Below are 16,613 nucleotides of genomic sequence, written 5' to 3' on the forward strand. Positions count from 1 at the left end.
TTGAGGAGCACAAAAAGAAACAGATAATGAAGTATGGAACTACAGTAGTTTCGTTAGTTATATTTTTGTTGCGTGTGTCAAGCAATATAAAGGGAGAATAGAAGATGGAAACTAACCCACAATAGGACAAACATACCGTAATGATAACCCGGTATTGGAAAATGGAACAGTAGAAAGAGGAAACAAGGACAAACATGAAAACTTGAAAGGACAAGGACAAACTCCACATCTTCATACACTGTTGTCTTCATACAGACAGGCTCTCTCCTCGTAAACTCCAGATTTTCTATACTGGTATCCATCTCTCAGCCCCGATGAGCTGTCCTTTTGTGTTTTCATGTTTGTCCTTGTCTCTTCTTTTATTGTTCCATTTTCCTACACTGACTTCCCATTGTGTTTATCCTAATATTGTTTCTTTTCATATTCCTATCTCTCTACATATGACTTGATTTGACACTTGGAACTTCCTTTTTCAATACATACATTATCCCATTGTTTGTTCTGTGTTCCTAATCGTTTACCTCCTGTATTTGTGTTTATGTTACATTTCTTCCCTTTGTTTGTATTTATCCAGCTTTCTTCTTATCCTACTCTACCTTCATCAAGACTAAAGATCTGTCAAGATGGCTCCTTGTGAGTGTTGAAAGCAGAAACAATCTAATCAATCTAATCCCATCTGACAGATGATGAATCATTATCAACAGTGTCATATGCCCTCACTCCATATCAGCACTGAGGAAAAGTGTGGAATTTAATTCAGGCTTTTGGCCCGCAGGCCAACATTTTTATGATGAAAACTTTTTCGACCAGCGAGACTCGAACCAGCTATCCACGGTGTCAGACCATTACAGACTTAATATTTTGATGATCATGGCCACCAGGCAGGCTATTAAACATCAATACTGATTAAAGGGAAAAGGGATATTATAATATAGGCTAGGTACTTCTGAAAGTATAACTTGTTTTGTTATTTTGTATTAACACTCTTCTGTGTATCTTCACTCGAGTTTCAAGTTCACTTTAAGTTACCATATAATTCCAACTATTTAAACAGTTGGAAAGTTTATTTTCTTTGATGATTCAGGTTCAGATTCAGATATAGTTATAGTACGCGAACCTTTTCTTGAGCCCTGAGCTCCATAGTAATGAATGGGAACTAGGGCTCAAGAAGACGTTCGCGTACTATATATGCCCTATACTGACTGTAAGCAAACACTGCTATTCTTGGTACTCTGCTTGGGTAAGCCTCAGACATTCTTCCTGGTAACTGTTCAACTTCAAATATCCCTGTGCATTCAAGAGGAGATGATGTTAGTCTTGTTTGATGCAATTTGTTATCACACTCAGCCATGGTGTAAATATATTTTGTTTAAAATTAAAAAGAAAAAATGCTGAATACTGTTTTGAAGAAGTATGTTTATGTCGCTGTTGTTGAGAAATATTCTTGGAAAACATCTCAACAAGAAAGGAATTGTCTGACTTTGATGGTTAATTGGATCGAGTCCCATTAGTAAAAAAAAAATCACCATCAGAATTTTGTCCAGTAGGGTAGGTATATAATTTCTAATCACTAGACTGTGTGATTAAAGCCTGGATAAAATTCCAAACCTTTCCTCAGTGCTCATATGGAGTCAGGGCATATGATGCTGTTGATGGTGATTCGTCAATCAGATGGGGACTGAAAAACTTTGAGTAGACCCCTTGATGCTGTTCAACAGCAGTAGGCTATAAGGAGGCACCGGGTTTCACCCTCTCCCTCCTGTCATATATCACGTAATTAATTTTGTCTTATTAACTCCTCTGAGGAGGTTGATGTCAGGAAGGGCATCCGTTCGTAAAAACTCGCTACGAAGATTTGTTTCACTTCATACCCAACCCCGCAGATAAACGGGACAAGGCGTGGACATACATCTCAATTATAAACCGAATCAAAAGTGTTTTTATCGTTCATTCCATATTATGAACATTTTATCCATATTTATTTGGCATATTTATTGTGAATAGGATTTTATTTTTTTATACTACGTAACTTTGTTTCATATTTATGGGCATAAGCTATTGTACGATGTTAATAACCTCTGATGAGTTCTAACTCATTTGAATTAACCGCCTATTCAGCACTACAGTGGCGCCTGGAGGGCAGGTAGAGGCAATTGTTTCCAATTAAATTGTAAACAATTCGCTGTCTTGTCGGAATGGATTTTGAATAATATTAACCATTAAAAACTATTTTGGAAAGTGTAAAAACATGTGGAAGTGTCATAAATGTGGGAAACCTGTTTATTTTGGTAAGTAAGCACGTATTCCGCTATAAAGTGAAGTTTTAATAGAAAACGAATGTTTTACATGTTTGATGATACAAACTTAGTTAAAAAGAAGAAGCAGGTGCTTCGTTCTACGGTCGTAGAATATGCTGACAAGTACTTGTATTTTTATTTGTGGGTTTAAAACTGTATTCGTCAATGCGATTATGCGATACAATAGCCTATATACTTATTTTTATTTCTTAAGGTTAGTTGTCATAACCTTGACCGTCCATTTTTTTCCAACTTCATTTTAATTTACATTTTACTGTTGTGGGCGTGGAACTTGATTTTAGGGTATATAGAAATTCGTAAAAGTATTATAAAAAAGAAAATTACAATATCATTCAACTTCAGCTACAATGATATCTATTCCTAAAGTATTGCATTCCCTCATACCATCCCTGGTGCCATTATTTTATTTGTTTCTAAAGTCTAATAAGACGGAAGATGATTGTCCTTTCTGATTCTATGTATAAAACCGACTATATACCTTGATATAGAATTATTATTATTTGGGCCTATGCTGCTGCTGCTGAGCTGATGATGATTATTATTATTGTTATTATCATTATTATTACAGTCTTGTCCTTGAACTTAACCATGTGAATTCAACTGTTCATTAACTTAAATTGGTTCATTAAGGCCGGATAACAATTCTCAATTAACTTTCATTCTTTTGAATGCTTTTACCGTACAGTTTAGATTTTTATTAGCATATTTGCCATATTTTATTTTGATTGCTTGTCTCTTTCAGCGGAACGCAAACAGTCTTTGGGATATGACTGGCATCCAGAATGCCTCAGGTGTGAGGAATGCGGGAAACGCTTAAATCCAGGCCAGCATGCAGAGGTAGGGGGGTCTTTTATTTTGTTATGACACAGGTTGGTAATGCATTTGTGATGGAATTGTGTATTTCATTCTTTCATGGCTACAGTAAAGAAAATGATCATATATATATATAGATATATATGTAGGCCTACACATTTGTGCAGTATTTCTCCTATTGTTATTATTATTATTATTATTTGCTATTCTCTACTAGTTGGGAATCTACTCAAAGCACTTTTGCCAAAAAGTAAATATTTAAGAAACATACCTCAGTATTTTGCATCCGAGGCTCTATAACTGACTTGCTAGGCCTAACTTTAGAGAAGATTTTCTTTCAGGGTTATCTCCCTTAGTCTTTAGCAGTCCCCTAACACATCTGCCAGGCAGCAGCTTCCAGTTGAATTTAAGTGTCATTTCCTACACATTGGCTTCAACAAGCCCTCTACGGGTGAACTTCTCTGCCCATAGCCATTGGTTCTCTCTTAGTTCGTCAGGTTCGGTAACAGCTGCCCAACCCTCAGCCAGACAGTCGCAGGTAGTACCGTCTACTGTCGCATACGGTAGCAGGATTTACCTGACCTGGACAAGTTAAGGAATGATGTGGTTAGGAAGGAAGCTGGGATTGTTACATCATTGTTAGCGGGTCAGCATGTCCAGGCCGAGGTGGTTTGGACAAGTAATGAGGATGGAGCCTACAAGGACAGCATATGTTAACTTGGAGAGACATGTGGCAGGGAAACGGATGCTGGGAAGACCAAGAACCCATTGGATGGACATTGTAAAGATGGACATTGCAGATTGGGGAAGGATACTGGAGGACGTCATTAACAACAGAACGTATCTCAATAAGACAGAATGGAAGAGACTCACCAACAGTACCCGGGAAACTGGAACTGTAAAATGATGATGATGATGGTGATGATGATGACCTCGGTATTTTATTGTGATATTTAGGAGAGGAAATGCTGGGGAATACAAACTACAGGCCAATATTTGGAGGGCCACCATGCTTGATATGGAGGAGGGAAGTGTTGCTAACAGAGGTATTTTTGTACTCCCCCCGTCCCCCCTGCCGCTGAAGAGCTTGTGAAATTTATTAGGTTGCAGCATTTCTTTCAATGGTAATTCATTATGCAGGCTGGGTAATGCACCTCATAAAAACAAAGTGAAAATGTCATGGGAAAATGACTGTCTACAATACAGAATGTGTGAGTTTTCTAGGTGCAAAGTCTTCTATTAACAAGTATTTCGGTAAACTTTACTAATGGGGGTTCAAAACAGAGGTTAAGAATCCTACAGGGTGTGACTTACATGGCATAATAATATGCCACACAAGGCTGCTAACTTAGGTGTGGCCATTGGTCAGGCTTCACGTTGTAGATACACCTCCATGATTTCAATGGAGACAATATCAAACTACTTCAGCCAATAGGAACACAGAAAATAATCTGATTTTTCTGATTGACAGGCTCCGTTTTAATTGTTCTGTGTAAGTGAAAGTACTTTTAGGGGCAGGTTGGTGGGTCCCTAGCAAGCATAAATGAAGGATCACACATCTTCGCTACTTAAGGTATCATTTCGCATTATTTTTGCGTGATAATCTCCTTTCTAAGCATGCACCCTTGCCAGTAAAATGTAGCCAAAATTTCAGGAAAAAACAATGTACCTATGCTTTCCATTTTGTACTTGTAGTACTGGTATGTGTGTTATGCTAATAATAGTTGAAGGACTTGGGAAGCATATAACTGAAAATAAATATACAACTGTTACAGTATTTCCACAATAAATAGGATTTAATTTTCGACTTGGGAGGTTTTGCTTGCAACATAATGGCCATTGTCACTTCAAGCCCTTAGTAATAGTGCTACTGGAGTGAGAGAATCAGCCGTCTAGGAATAGTCCTAGTCCGTTGCCCAGGAGACACCCAGATGTATGGCAATATTACATGTAAATACACCCTTCTGGAAGGTTTCTCTCGTGTCCTTTAATTTCATATATTTTATCTAATTTGCCATCTGTAATCTATATTGTGCTACTGACACAAATAAATAAATATTTCAAGCCCTTGTGATAATGTGTTAACAGTAAATTCTTGCTATAGTACAGAACTTATATTTCAGCAGAACACTATGAAATTCTTATCTCTTAATTAGTGCAGCAGATTCATGACTTCTAGCCAGGTTAAGTGATGCTGGCCCCAGAATCGCTTTCGCGTGGCTTCCAAGCCACATTGGGATTGCGAGAAACGAACTTGTGAATGAAGCTGGAAAGGAAGTGGTACTTTTACCTCCAAGACCTGCCATTGTACCTGCTAAAGATATATCCTCTCAGCTACATTGAACCATCTTGGCGTCCTGGGAATCGGAGTGGCTAGCTATCCGAACTCCCAACAAGCTGAGAGCAGTTAAGAAGACAACTACCATGTGTTGGTCCTCTTTCTGGTCTTCATGGGGAGAGGCCATAGTATTGTCTAGGCTGAGGATAGGTCATGGATGATCTACACACTTTTATCTCCTAAAGAGGGAAGACCCCCCAGTGTATTCTTGTGGTGTCGACTTCACCGTGGCCCACATCCTCACAAAGCGCGCCGATTTTTCTGGCCTAAGACAGAGCCTTGGCCTGCAGGAAACACTCGAACACATAATAGCCGATGACGCAACTACTGCTGATCTCGTCATCCGCTTTATGTGCGACGGTGGATTAATCAAGGGTATGTAAATTACAAGTGTACTATTACTCAGGGAACACATGTTCCATTTTGATTCGTTAGTAATGTTTTGGCCTAATTCAATAATTTTTTGTTTTATTTTGTACTTCATTTCCAAATTCCTTCATTGAATATATATTTTTATTTCATTTTGAATTTCTTTTCCACTAATTTGTTTAGAGAGGATGATTACCAAGTTGTACTTCCTCTTAAAACAAAAATAACCGCCACCATGACCACTGACTTATGTTGTAGAATACTGGAGATTGTATAAACAGCACGTGTCACCTGAACGCCACGGTGGATCACATCCAAAATGAGCACATCAGAAACATGCTACACGGGAAGGAGGCAGTGTGGAGAAAGTTCAACGCAAATGGGTAATATACTTCAAGAAGGTAAATGAAGTGGCATATGACTTTTAGTGCCGGGAGTGTCCGAGGACAAGTTCGGCTTGCCAGGTACAGATCTTTTGAATTGACTCCCGTAGGCAACGTGCACGTCGTGATGAGGATGAAATGATGACGACACACATAACCACCCCCTGCGCCAGCAGAATTAACCGATTATGGTTAAAATTCCCGACCCTGCTGGGAATCGAACCTGGGACCTCTGTGACCAAAGGCCAGCATTCTAACCATTTAGCCATGGAGCCAGACTTCAAGAAGGTGAATAAACAGAATGAGATCTACGCAGTGCTTGATGTCCGGCCGCGCGGTGTAGGGAGCAACGCGTCCGCCTGTCCCCCAGCGGCTCTGGGTTCGATTCCCGGCTGGGTCAGGGTTTTTTAATTGTAAATGATTAATATCCCTGGTCTGGGGACTGGGTGTTTGTGTCGTCCTTAACGTTCCTTTACTCATATTCAACACTTTACACTTCCACAATTTCCAAATACACGCAGGTTCATAAGATATGGAGCAAGTAGAGACAAAAGATCTCTTTAGGTCGACGCCCCGAACAAATAACAATTTTTAAAAATGCAGTGCTTGACCTTAGCTACCCAGGATGTGAAAAAGAGGAATGCCTGAGAACAGCTGGTTGCAGCAGATGAGGCGACAACAAAACCTTTTTGTCCTTGCTGCTGTTGAAACACAAACAGCTGTTGTCAACAGTATGCAACTGCTGTAGCTCTACATTTGAGGACGTCATCAATGAAGAACATCTATGGCAAAGTGAGGAAGAAGAGACTGGCTCGATCAGACTAGACTACTAGTAGATACCAGTTGGAAATTATTGAAGGCCAAGAGGTTATCTAGTATTAGTCACCAGGATGGTCAAAAACCTTGCAAGAAACTGATTACTAATTGTGCATGAAGATAAGATTGGTCGACAGTTGTGTAGCCCGCAGATGCTCTTGGAAATAAGGCAAGAACATTTTGATGAGATATCAAGTCATGCTAAATTCCCTCATCCACAATTCTTAGATGACTGGACTACTTGTAGATTAGTACTTGTTGCTTTTCACAACTTAAGAAGTCACTAAGGCACCAAGTCCTAATGACCTACCTGAACATATGAACACAGTGATCTTCTGTATGCTATCATGAGCTGAGATCATACAGGAGCCAACTGGTCATACAGCGTTCTTGGAGTACAAAAGTGACCTGTCTCAGTTACTGATCTGTCCAGTTATGTCTAGCATTATCTCGGGGCTTCTCCAGAAAAGAAAAACTTATTTCTAAATTCTTTTACTTCCTGACTAGGAGTCAAACCCACATCTTTCTGAGTGAACTGGCTGCACCTGTGTAAGATTATAAAACCAAACCCTATGACACTACAGCCCTTGAAGGGCCTTGGCTTACCAAGTGACCGCTGCTCAGCCCGAAGGCCTGCAGATTACAAGGTGTCGTGTGGTCGAATCCTCTCGGCCGTTATTCTTGGCTTTCTAGACCAGGGACGCTATTTCTCCGTCAGACAGCTCCTGAATTTTAATCACGCAGGCTGAGTGGACCTCGAAGCAGCCCTCAGGTCCAGGCAAAAATCCCTGACCTGGCCAGAAATTGAACCCTAGGCCTCCGGGTAATAGGCAGGCACGCTACGCCTACACCACGGGGCTGGCTGTATAAGATTATGATATCAGTTAAATCCATTTTGTATAAATTTTTATACCTGTAGTGTTATATAAAGAGAATTTGTTGGCAAATACACTTTACCATGTTCTTGTCAATATTGAGTTAATATTTTAATGATACATCTTTCATAATAAATAAGATTTTAAAATCAACATTGTACTAGAGTTTAGTGGGGTAATTTTTTAAATTTTTGTATCTTCTTCATAACAGTCTCTACATAAATCAAACTAAGACTGAATATATGCCTTATATCTTCAGTATTCGACCTTATCTACCATTGCTGGTTGGTGTAATGATAGACTGAGGAATATTAAGAAAAGTCAACACATACCCTTATTTGGGGTCAGTGTTTGGTCTCGTGTTTGAGTGGATCACTCAGGTGGATATAAAAAATAACAACACTTGTAACATACTTTGTATTTACGTACATTTCAATACGGACCTAACATGAGAATTATAACGTGTAATGGATCACTCATGTCGAACGAGGCCTAGCTTTTCCCACATTCCACGAAATGTACTTCATTATCATTAAGTGCAAAGGGTAGGCCAATATTCAGTATGTACATTACATAATAATTTATTCACTAAACTAATTACACTGTACAAAATATACATTAGGACGCGGTGGTCCATGATGATGTAGCGCACCAAATACAACACCGCTACCCACGCCTGTTCAAGTCTCGTAACTCACTGACGCCCGGTGAGGCGCGTGACTCTGTCTCCCCCTTCCACTGGGGATGTAGCAGCCTGATTAAGTGCTGACCTCGACGGACAAACATACACATGGTGTTCAACATACCACCCACCTAATTTATATATAAATTACAAACATAAATATTGTTAAGAACAATAAAAATTAGCACACACACTGAAAATGTCAAATTGTAAAACCGAAAGGTTAGCTCATGAAAGATTACACCTTTTCACTAATTACACATTTTCACTATGTACAGTTTCAGCCTCAAAAATTCTAAGTTCCCATGGAGGGAATTAGATATTTTTCACCAATAGAGTATGTCAAAAACAGATCAGATGTAAGGCTTTTCAGAGCAGATAGAGCAAAATGCCTGAAAAAGCCTTACATCTGATCTGATTTTGACAGTTTCAACCTCTTCTGGGAAGAGACAAAGTTTTGCAACTGGGCGTTTGAAGGTCCCCTTGGGAGTGCGAATAGTGGCAACTCGCACCAAGCTGTCGGCCCCTTCTTGCGTGTCTACCACGATCCCTGTCTGCCACACGAGAGGTGGCAAGTTGTCTTCCTTGAGAAGAACCAGAGTTCCGGGTCGAAGGTTGACCCTTCCTGCTGACCACTTAGTCCGCTGCTGGAGTTGACATAGATAGTCCCTTGACCACCGCTTCCAGAAGTACTGCCTGCAACGCTGAAGTAGTTGCCACTTGGACAGATGAGAACCTGAATCTGTAAGTAAATCTGTCTGTGGGATGGTTGTGAGAGATTCTCCAATCAGGAAGTGACCGGGAGTCAGGAATGAATAGTCATCAGGACTATCAGACAATTTGGTAATTGATCTCGAATTCAGGCATGCCTCAATCTGGACTAACAACGTGGACATTACTTCAAAAGTCAGTACAAGATTTCCTGCAACCTTCTTCAAATGGGACTTAGTAGACTTTATGCCAGCCTCTCACAGCCCACCAAAATGAGGGGCATGTGGTGGGATAAAATGCCACTGTATTCCATACTGAGATGTGAAGTCATCCACTTTCCTCGTTTAGGTTGCTCCGAACATACATAGCAATTCCATATACCTAAAAAGTGTATGCCAAGAGGATATCGAAAATAATACCGTATATCCCAGGATGGAATGATGAAAGTGAAACACTGTACCAACAATTCCAGCAAAGTAGTGACCAAGAGATAGCTACAGAACTTTTGACCAGCTTAGACTTATCTCGAAGGAAGAAATGAAAGTATGGACTTTACCCATTCAATCAGGGAAGCATGGAGCCTTCTGAGGAGATTGGGAGGAAGTGGATCAGTATGCAGAAAACCTTCAGGAGTAACAGCTGACCAAATTGCTTCCCACATCATTACCGCATAAAGAGTGTCTCCCGACAAGAAACATACCAAACATATTAGACGACAGCTTCATGATTTGAAAAAGACGACATCTCCCTCTTCTGAATATGCACGTCCCTTCACAGTTTTAGACATTGACACGGGACTGAAGGACCTCAAACCTTTTGAGTCACCTGGTTTTGATGGCATCCATTCAGAATTTCTGATTCATTTGGGAGAATATGGTAAGAAATGGTTTGCAGAGTTCTTCACTGACATCCTGCTGACTGGTCAACTTCCATTGGAGTTCAAGAAGGCAAAGATAATTTCTATTCTCAAACCTGGCGAACCCAGCAACAAGGTAGAAAGCTATCGACCCATTGCCCTTCTTATCTGCTGCTACAAACTTTATGAAAGGTTGATATATAACAGAATAAGTAGCGCAATCCTAGAGCATATTCCAGTTGAACAGGCAGGCTTCAGACCAGGACGTAGCTGCTGTGACCAAGTATTGTCTCTTACATCCTTCATTGAGGCAGGATATCAAATGAAGCTGAAAACATCTGCAGCATTTGTTGATCTTACACTGTATGGAGGGAAGGCCTTATCTACAAATTTCTTCATATCATACCATGCAGAACGATGGCTAAACTTATTAACAACATGTTACGTGATCAGAAGTTCCAAGTAATCACTGGAAGCAAGGAGAGGAAGCTAAACAACGGATTGCCCCAAGGATCAGTTTTTTCGCCATTATTGTTCAAATTATATCTCTCTGATCTTCCTGACACTTCATCCAGAAAATTCTGCTATGTCGACGACTTGGCTTTAGCTGTACAAGATCAGGTAATGGAGACGACTGAAGAGATTCTGACCAAAGACCAGTCTTTACTGGAAAATTAATTCAAAATCTGGAGACTTCAACCCAGTGTGAGTAAAACAGAAGTGTCTTGCTTCCATTTAAATAATCATTTGGTGAACGTGAAACTGAATGTTAGGTTCAGAGGGAGAATTCTTCGTCATAACTGGAACCCAAAATACCTTGGTGTCATCTTGAACCGTACACTATCCTTCAAACAACACCTCCTACCCTTAGCACAAAAGTTGAAGTCTCGAAATAACATCCTTCATAAACTGTGTGGAACTACCTGGGGATCTTCAGCCTTGGGTTTGGTGTATTCAAGTGCTGAGTATTGTGCACCTGTTTGGATGAACAGTCATCATACAAAGATTGTTGACACCCAGCTTAATAACACAATTCGCATCATATCTGGCGCAATCACATCTACTCTAGTTTATTGGCTTCCACTACTATCTGGTATAATGCCACCTGATCTACGCCAATCTAATGCCTTTATGAAGGAATTCCACAAGATCTCGAGCAATCCTAGTCTACCTGTGAACAGTGACCTGCCACTTCTGAATCTTAATAGACTAAAATCACGCCATCCAACTCTGTGTGATGCTGCTAACATGGATGCTAAGGATTTTAAATCTCTCGATGAGTGGAAAAGTAGATGGGAAGCAGCAACAGATGAGCACCTTCATACCTTCTTCTCAGGTCCCAGACTTCCTAGTGGATCCCACCTATCACACAAGACCTGGACTGCCCTGAATAGAATCAGAACAGGACATGGCCGGTGCAGAGCCGCTCTCCATAAGTGGAAAAAGCTACCTAATCCAGACTGTGACTGTGGAGCTCCACACCAGACTATTCGTCATATCGACAGGGAATGTAAGATTCAAGCCAATCACAGTGGTTATGACTTCCTGCTGGTATCTCCAGATGCTGTACGTTGGATTGATAAACTTGATATTCAATTGTGAAGCACAAATTACTTTGTTTCTCAGTTGTAAATATGTATATATATTACTGATATTGTCTGTATAAGCCATATGCTAAATAAATAATAATCCACTTTCCTCTGATGTACTTGAGATCTGAAGAGGGTGTGAAACTCCCATATACCGAGCTCGATAGCTGCAGTCGCTCAAGTGCGGCCAGTATTCGGGAGATAGTAGGTTCGAACCCCACTGTCGGCAGCCTTGAAGATGGTTTCCGTGGTTTCCCATTTTCACATCAGGCAAATGCTGGGGCTGTACCTTAATTAAGTTCACGGCCGCTTCCTTCCCATTCCCAGCCCTTCCCTGTCCCATCGTCGCCATAAGACCTATCTGTGTCGGTGCGACGTAGAGCAACTAGCGAGACTCCCATAGCTCGTTTCTTGCTCCCACGAATGTACTTCCGTTGTCGCTGTAGATATTCCGGCAGATACCCCGACGCGATATAAATCTACGCAGAGCAGCTAGGTCAGGTCAGAGACTAGTTCAAGATGGATCGCCTTGGTAGCCATGCAGATGAATTTTACCTTTGTTTTGCTCTTATGGCTTCCTTGCTTAATGTAAAGTGGACCGCCATAGTCAACTCCACAGTTTAAAAATGGTCTCTTGGGTTCTACCCTGTGGTGTGCGAGCTGGCCCATGAGTTGATTTGATGTACTTGCCTTCAACCTGTAGCAAGGGAGACACTTGTGTGTTATGTGCCTAATGACAAACTTACCATTAGGTATCCAATATTATTGTCTAATGGTTGCAAGCAAAAGTTGGGGTCCAGCATGCAGAAGTCGCATGTGCTCGGACATTACCAACAACCTGGTCACATGATGATCAGGTGGTAGGATGATGGGATGTTTCTGGCTGTACGGAGCTTGAGATTATTCCAATCTGCCGCCCACCCTAAGCATCTGGTTTGCATCTACAAAGGGATGAAGAGACTTCAACCTGCTGTCCTTTGCGATCGGTCTGCCAAGTTGCAGATCTTGAAGCTCCTTACCATATTCTCGTTCTTGGGCAGTACGAATGATCCTGTGCGATGTCTCTTGAAGTTCTACTACAGTCAGACTTCCCACCTGTCTCCTTGAAGCAGCAAGCCTGAGGTTGTTCATATATCTCAGTATGAAGGCCATGACTCTCACCAGCCGTGACCAAGAAGAAAAGCGTTGGACTAAGTCTTCAAGGAAATGACTGACAACAAGTAAGCAAACAGCTGGTTTCTGCTGCTCTGGTACATCAGTGAGTTTTGGAAGTTTTCTTCATGTCGCTGACAGGCCAGGCTGACGGTGGCTGGTAGAGCCAGGATGGTCCCGCCCACCATAACAGATTGTCTTGAAGAAGATGTGGTTCAATCCCTCTCGAAATGATGTCAGCTGGATTGTCCTCTGACGTCACATGGTTCCATTGTTCTACAGACGAAAGTTGTTGTATCTCAGACACTCGGTTACCACCAAACATTTTCCACGATGTGGGTTCTCCTGCAAGCCAAGCTAGTACTATAGTGGTCCATAGGTCGCTGGTTCATATCCGGCCCGGAGGACCAAAATGTTTGGTAACTCACTGACGCCCAGTGAGGCGCGTGACTCTGTCTCCACTGGGGATATAGCAGTCTGATTTGTGCTGACCTCTGACGGACAAACATGCACATGGCGTTCAACAGTCAGTACTCGCAAGTGATAGTACATAGAATAGCGGATGTTATGCACGGAATAAATGAAGCTTGAAATATATGGCATAATCTTAGTTGAGGTGTAGTGTGATTAAAAAATGCCCATTAGAACCAAGGGTAAAGTATACAAACTGTTGTTCGGTCATCCATGTTGTATGGCACTCAAACACATGTACAATAATAATGTTATTGGTTTTATGTCCAACTAACTACATTTGTATGGTTTTTTGGAGATGCTGAGGTGCCATAATTTTGTCCCACAGGAGTTCTTTCACTTGCCAGTAAATCTACCAACATGAGGCTGACATATTTGAGCATCTTGAAATACCAGTGTCTTGAGCCAGGATTGAACCTGCCAAGTTGGGCTCAGAAGGCCAGTGCCCTACCGCCTGAACTACTCAGCACAGCATACATGAACAAAACGTGTAATTTGACATTTAGAATTGTTTGTGTGTAACTTACTTTTTTTGAGTAGAAAAATTTGACATAATGAGTTTACTCTGTTAGAAATGATCTGTTTAGGTAGTTTATGTTCCGTGCAAATATGTTGTTTCTTTCGTGTCATATGCCAAGAGGAACAGTTTGTTGGATTGACTGACTACCGGTAATCTTTTAATCTGTTCTTTATTCAGATACTTTGGTCGACTCCAGTGGTGCCATCAGCTAGTTGTTGTTCTCCTCTCAAGATAACAGTTATGGGCAGTGGTATTATTGGTGTTTAAATGCAACAAGTCCATATTCTTGGCTTTCAGCACTTTAAAAAATTCTGTGGGACAATATTGCAAGATTCTTGCATCTCTGAAAATCTACAGCTACAGTCTATCATCATCATCATCCTTACTCAGATTTTTCTCTTTTCTTTAAGGAATACTAATATCATTGTGGGTTTCAATTTCAGCATAAAGGTGTTCCCTATTGCCATGTTCCATGTTATGGAGCCCTGTTTGGACCTCAGCTGTTTGGCCACGGAACCCGAGTGGAGTCTCATACCAGCTTTGGGAAAGTGGAGAATCGTTCTGGAGAAGAATACTAATACCATTGTGGGTTTCAATTTCAGCATAAAGGTGTTCCCTATTGCCATGTTCCATGTTATGGAGCCCTGTTTGGACCTCAGCTGTTTGGCCACGGAACCCGAGTGGAGTCTCATACCAGCTTTGGGAAAGTGGAGAATCGTTCTGGAGGACCAAACTTACCCAGGTTTGTTACTTCTTATGGTAGATCCTGTTTTCCTGTGGTAGTTTCCCTGAACTAATATCGTATTTACTCGTGTATTAGACCCCCTCGCATATTAGACCCCCCCCCCTGGCTTTTCGAGGCGAAGAAAATGAAAATAATAAATCTCGCATATAAGACCACCCAACGTAATTCGTCAGCGAAGAACAACGGTTCCGCTTCAAAGCGGGTACAAGTCTTATTGCAGCTCTGATGACGTCGCACAAATTTGTGAATAGTTTCGTCCGTTCAACCTACGCAATGAAAACGTGTCGAATCCATGCGGTACATCTGTGTTTTGTAGTTAAGAAATGTCCGCCTCCGTAGCGTAGGTCTACTGCAGCTCTGATGACGTCACACAAATAGATGAATAGGCCTAGCTTCGTGTCCGACCCGCACATTGCAAGCACGCATCAGTCATGCTATATGTCTGTGTTATTTAGTTAATAATGTTCGCCAGCGTAATGGTTAGCACAATTAGTTGCTGTTCTTGGGAGTCTGACTTTGATTCCCAGTACCGTACTGCCAGAGATTTACGAACGGCAGGAAGGCTGATATGCGGTAAAAGTGGTACATGTAACTTCCTTCCATTGGGGGTGTGTCTAAAAAGAGCTGTTCCACCTCGGGATGAGGAAACGAGTTTACTTTAGTTGAGAAATATTTGCGCATTGGCGGTTATTGCTATTTATACAGCAGGCGAGATCATTAACAAAGTAGTCATTTAATATCTCGTATATATAGGTATATATTTGGAGAGAAGTAAGTTTAAAACATGATAAAAGCTATCCAATTACAACAATTGTTTTACTCACCAACGTACGTAACAAATAATAATAATAATTTTCTGTCCCCACGTACTTTTAACGATTTTCGGAGACGCCAAACAAAACATACTAGGGTATGATATAGATGTTGATTCCCATACGGAATCTGAAATATTTGTCCCGAATGAGAAAATTTATAATACCAATATAAATGGTCCGTTATTGGATATTATAAATTTTCCAGCTAACTCATTCCTGGTTGCCAGCGTTTCGCCTTTGTGTGCTAGGTTGGGCTCATCAGTTGGTACCTAGCACACCTACCAAGACGCTGGCTGGTGCATACCGTGGAGGCTACTGCGTAGGCTACTTGGAGCCACCGGCAGTGCCAATGCAGTATGAAAGACTTTGTCTCTTTACCAAAAATTGAAGCCTGCTTGCCCATCAGATGATATAGATGTTGATTCCCATAGGGAATCTGAAATATTTGTCCCGAATGAGTAACCTTATACAGTAGAACCTCGATAATTCGAAATCGGTTAATTCAAAATCCCGCCTAATTCGAAGAAGCTCTCGTTCCCGGAAACATGAGATACAGTTTTGCATGTTGTTTCAATTGTTTAATTCGAAATACGGATAATTCATAATTCGAAGTACAATGTCGGCCCCATTACCGAAATTCAGACTTTTAATTCGAAACTGCCATTACATTTTAAAACAATAGTATGTTACAGAGTAATTTCAACTCGAAACGCGCGTTCCGGAACGTGGAGGGGTAGCTTTCCGCACTTACACTCACTTCGGTGGGTCTACAGTGCGCTTCATGATTGCTACGTTGAATGAAATCGGAATTCTTTTGTGTTCAACCTTTTAAGGAACGCCGTACTATCATGCAACATGCAGCGTGCAGGAAAACAGAATCCGCGAACACTGGCGATGCCGACAGTTGATGAAAAACCGTGGCAAATATAATAAATTCGTAGGCACCGAACAATATTGACATTGCCGGTGAAACTGCATTGCTTTATTTTAATGCGAGCCCAAACGGTCTTATGGTTTTAAAGGAGAAATTGCCAGCCAGGAAATCGTACAGTGTGAGGGATGGGGGTCATAGTAGTGCGTTGCAATGCACATGGAAGCGAGATACTTTATCCCCCCGTCATAGGAAACTTCGATAAACCACAATGTTATAAGAGCGTCGG

The 16,613-nt window shown here is 41.1% G+C and overlaps 1 protein-coding gene across 1 annotated transcript in view; it reads left to right on the forward strand.

Moving 5' to 3' along the window:
• The first annotated feature begins 2,170 nt into the window (after nt 1-2,170).
• Nucleotides 2,171-16,613, forward strand: part of Rassf (Ras association family member) — a 154,969-nt gene continuing 140,526 nt past the window's right edge. The window contains exons 1-3 of the mRNA XM_067153106.2: nt 2,171-2,288; nt 3,061-3,155; nt 14,496-14,635. Of these exons, the coding sequence (XP_067009207.2) occupies nt 2,249-2,288; nt 3,061-3,155; nt 14,496-14,635 (275 nt within the window). The 5' untranslated portion in view covers nt 2,171-2,248. The remainder of the gene's footprint in view (nt 2,289-3,060; nt 3,156-14,495; nt 14,636-16,613) is intronic.

This window comes from Anabrus simplex, chromosome 8 (assembly GCF_040414725.1).
Source record: "Anabrus simplex isolate iqAnaSimp1 chromosome 8, ASM4041472v1, whole genome shotgun sequence".
In the NCBI taxonomy this organism is placed as follows: Eukaryota; Metazoa; Arthropoda; class Insecta; order Orthoptera; family Tettigoniidae; genus Anabrus; species Anabrus simplex.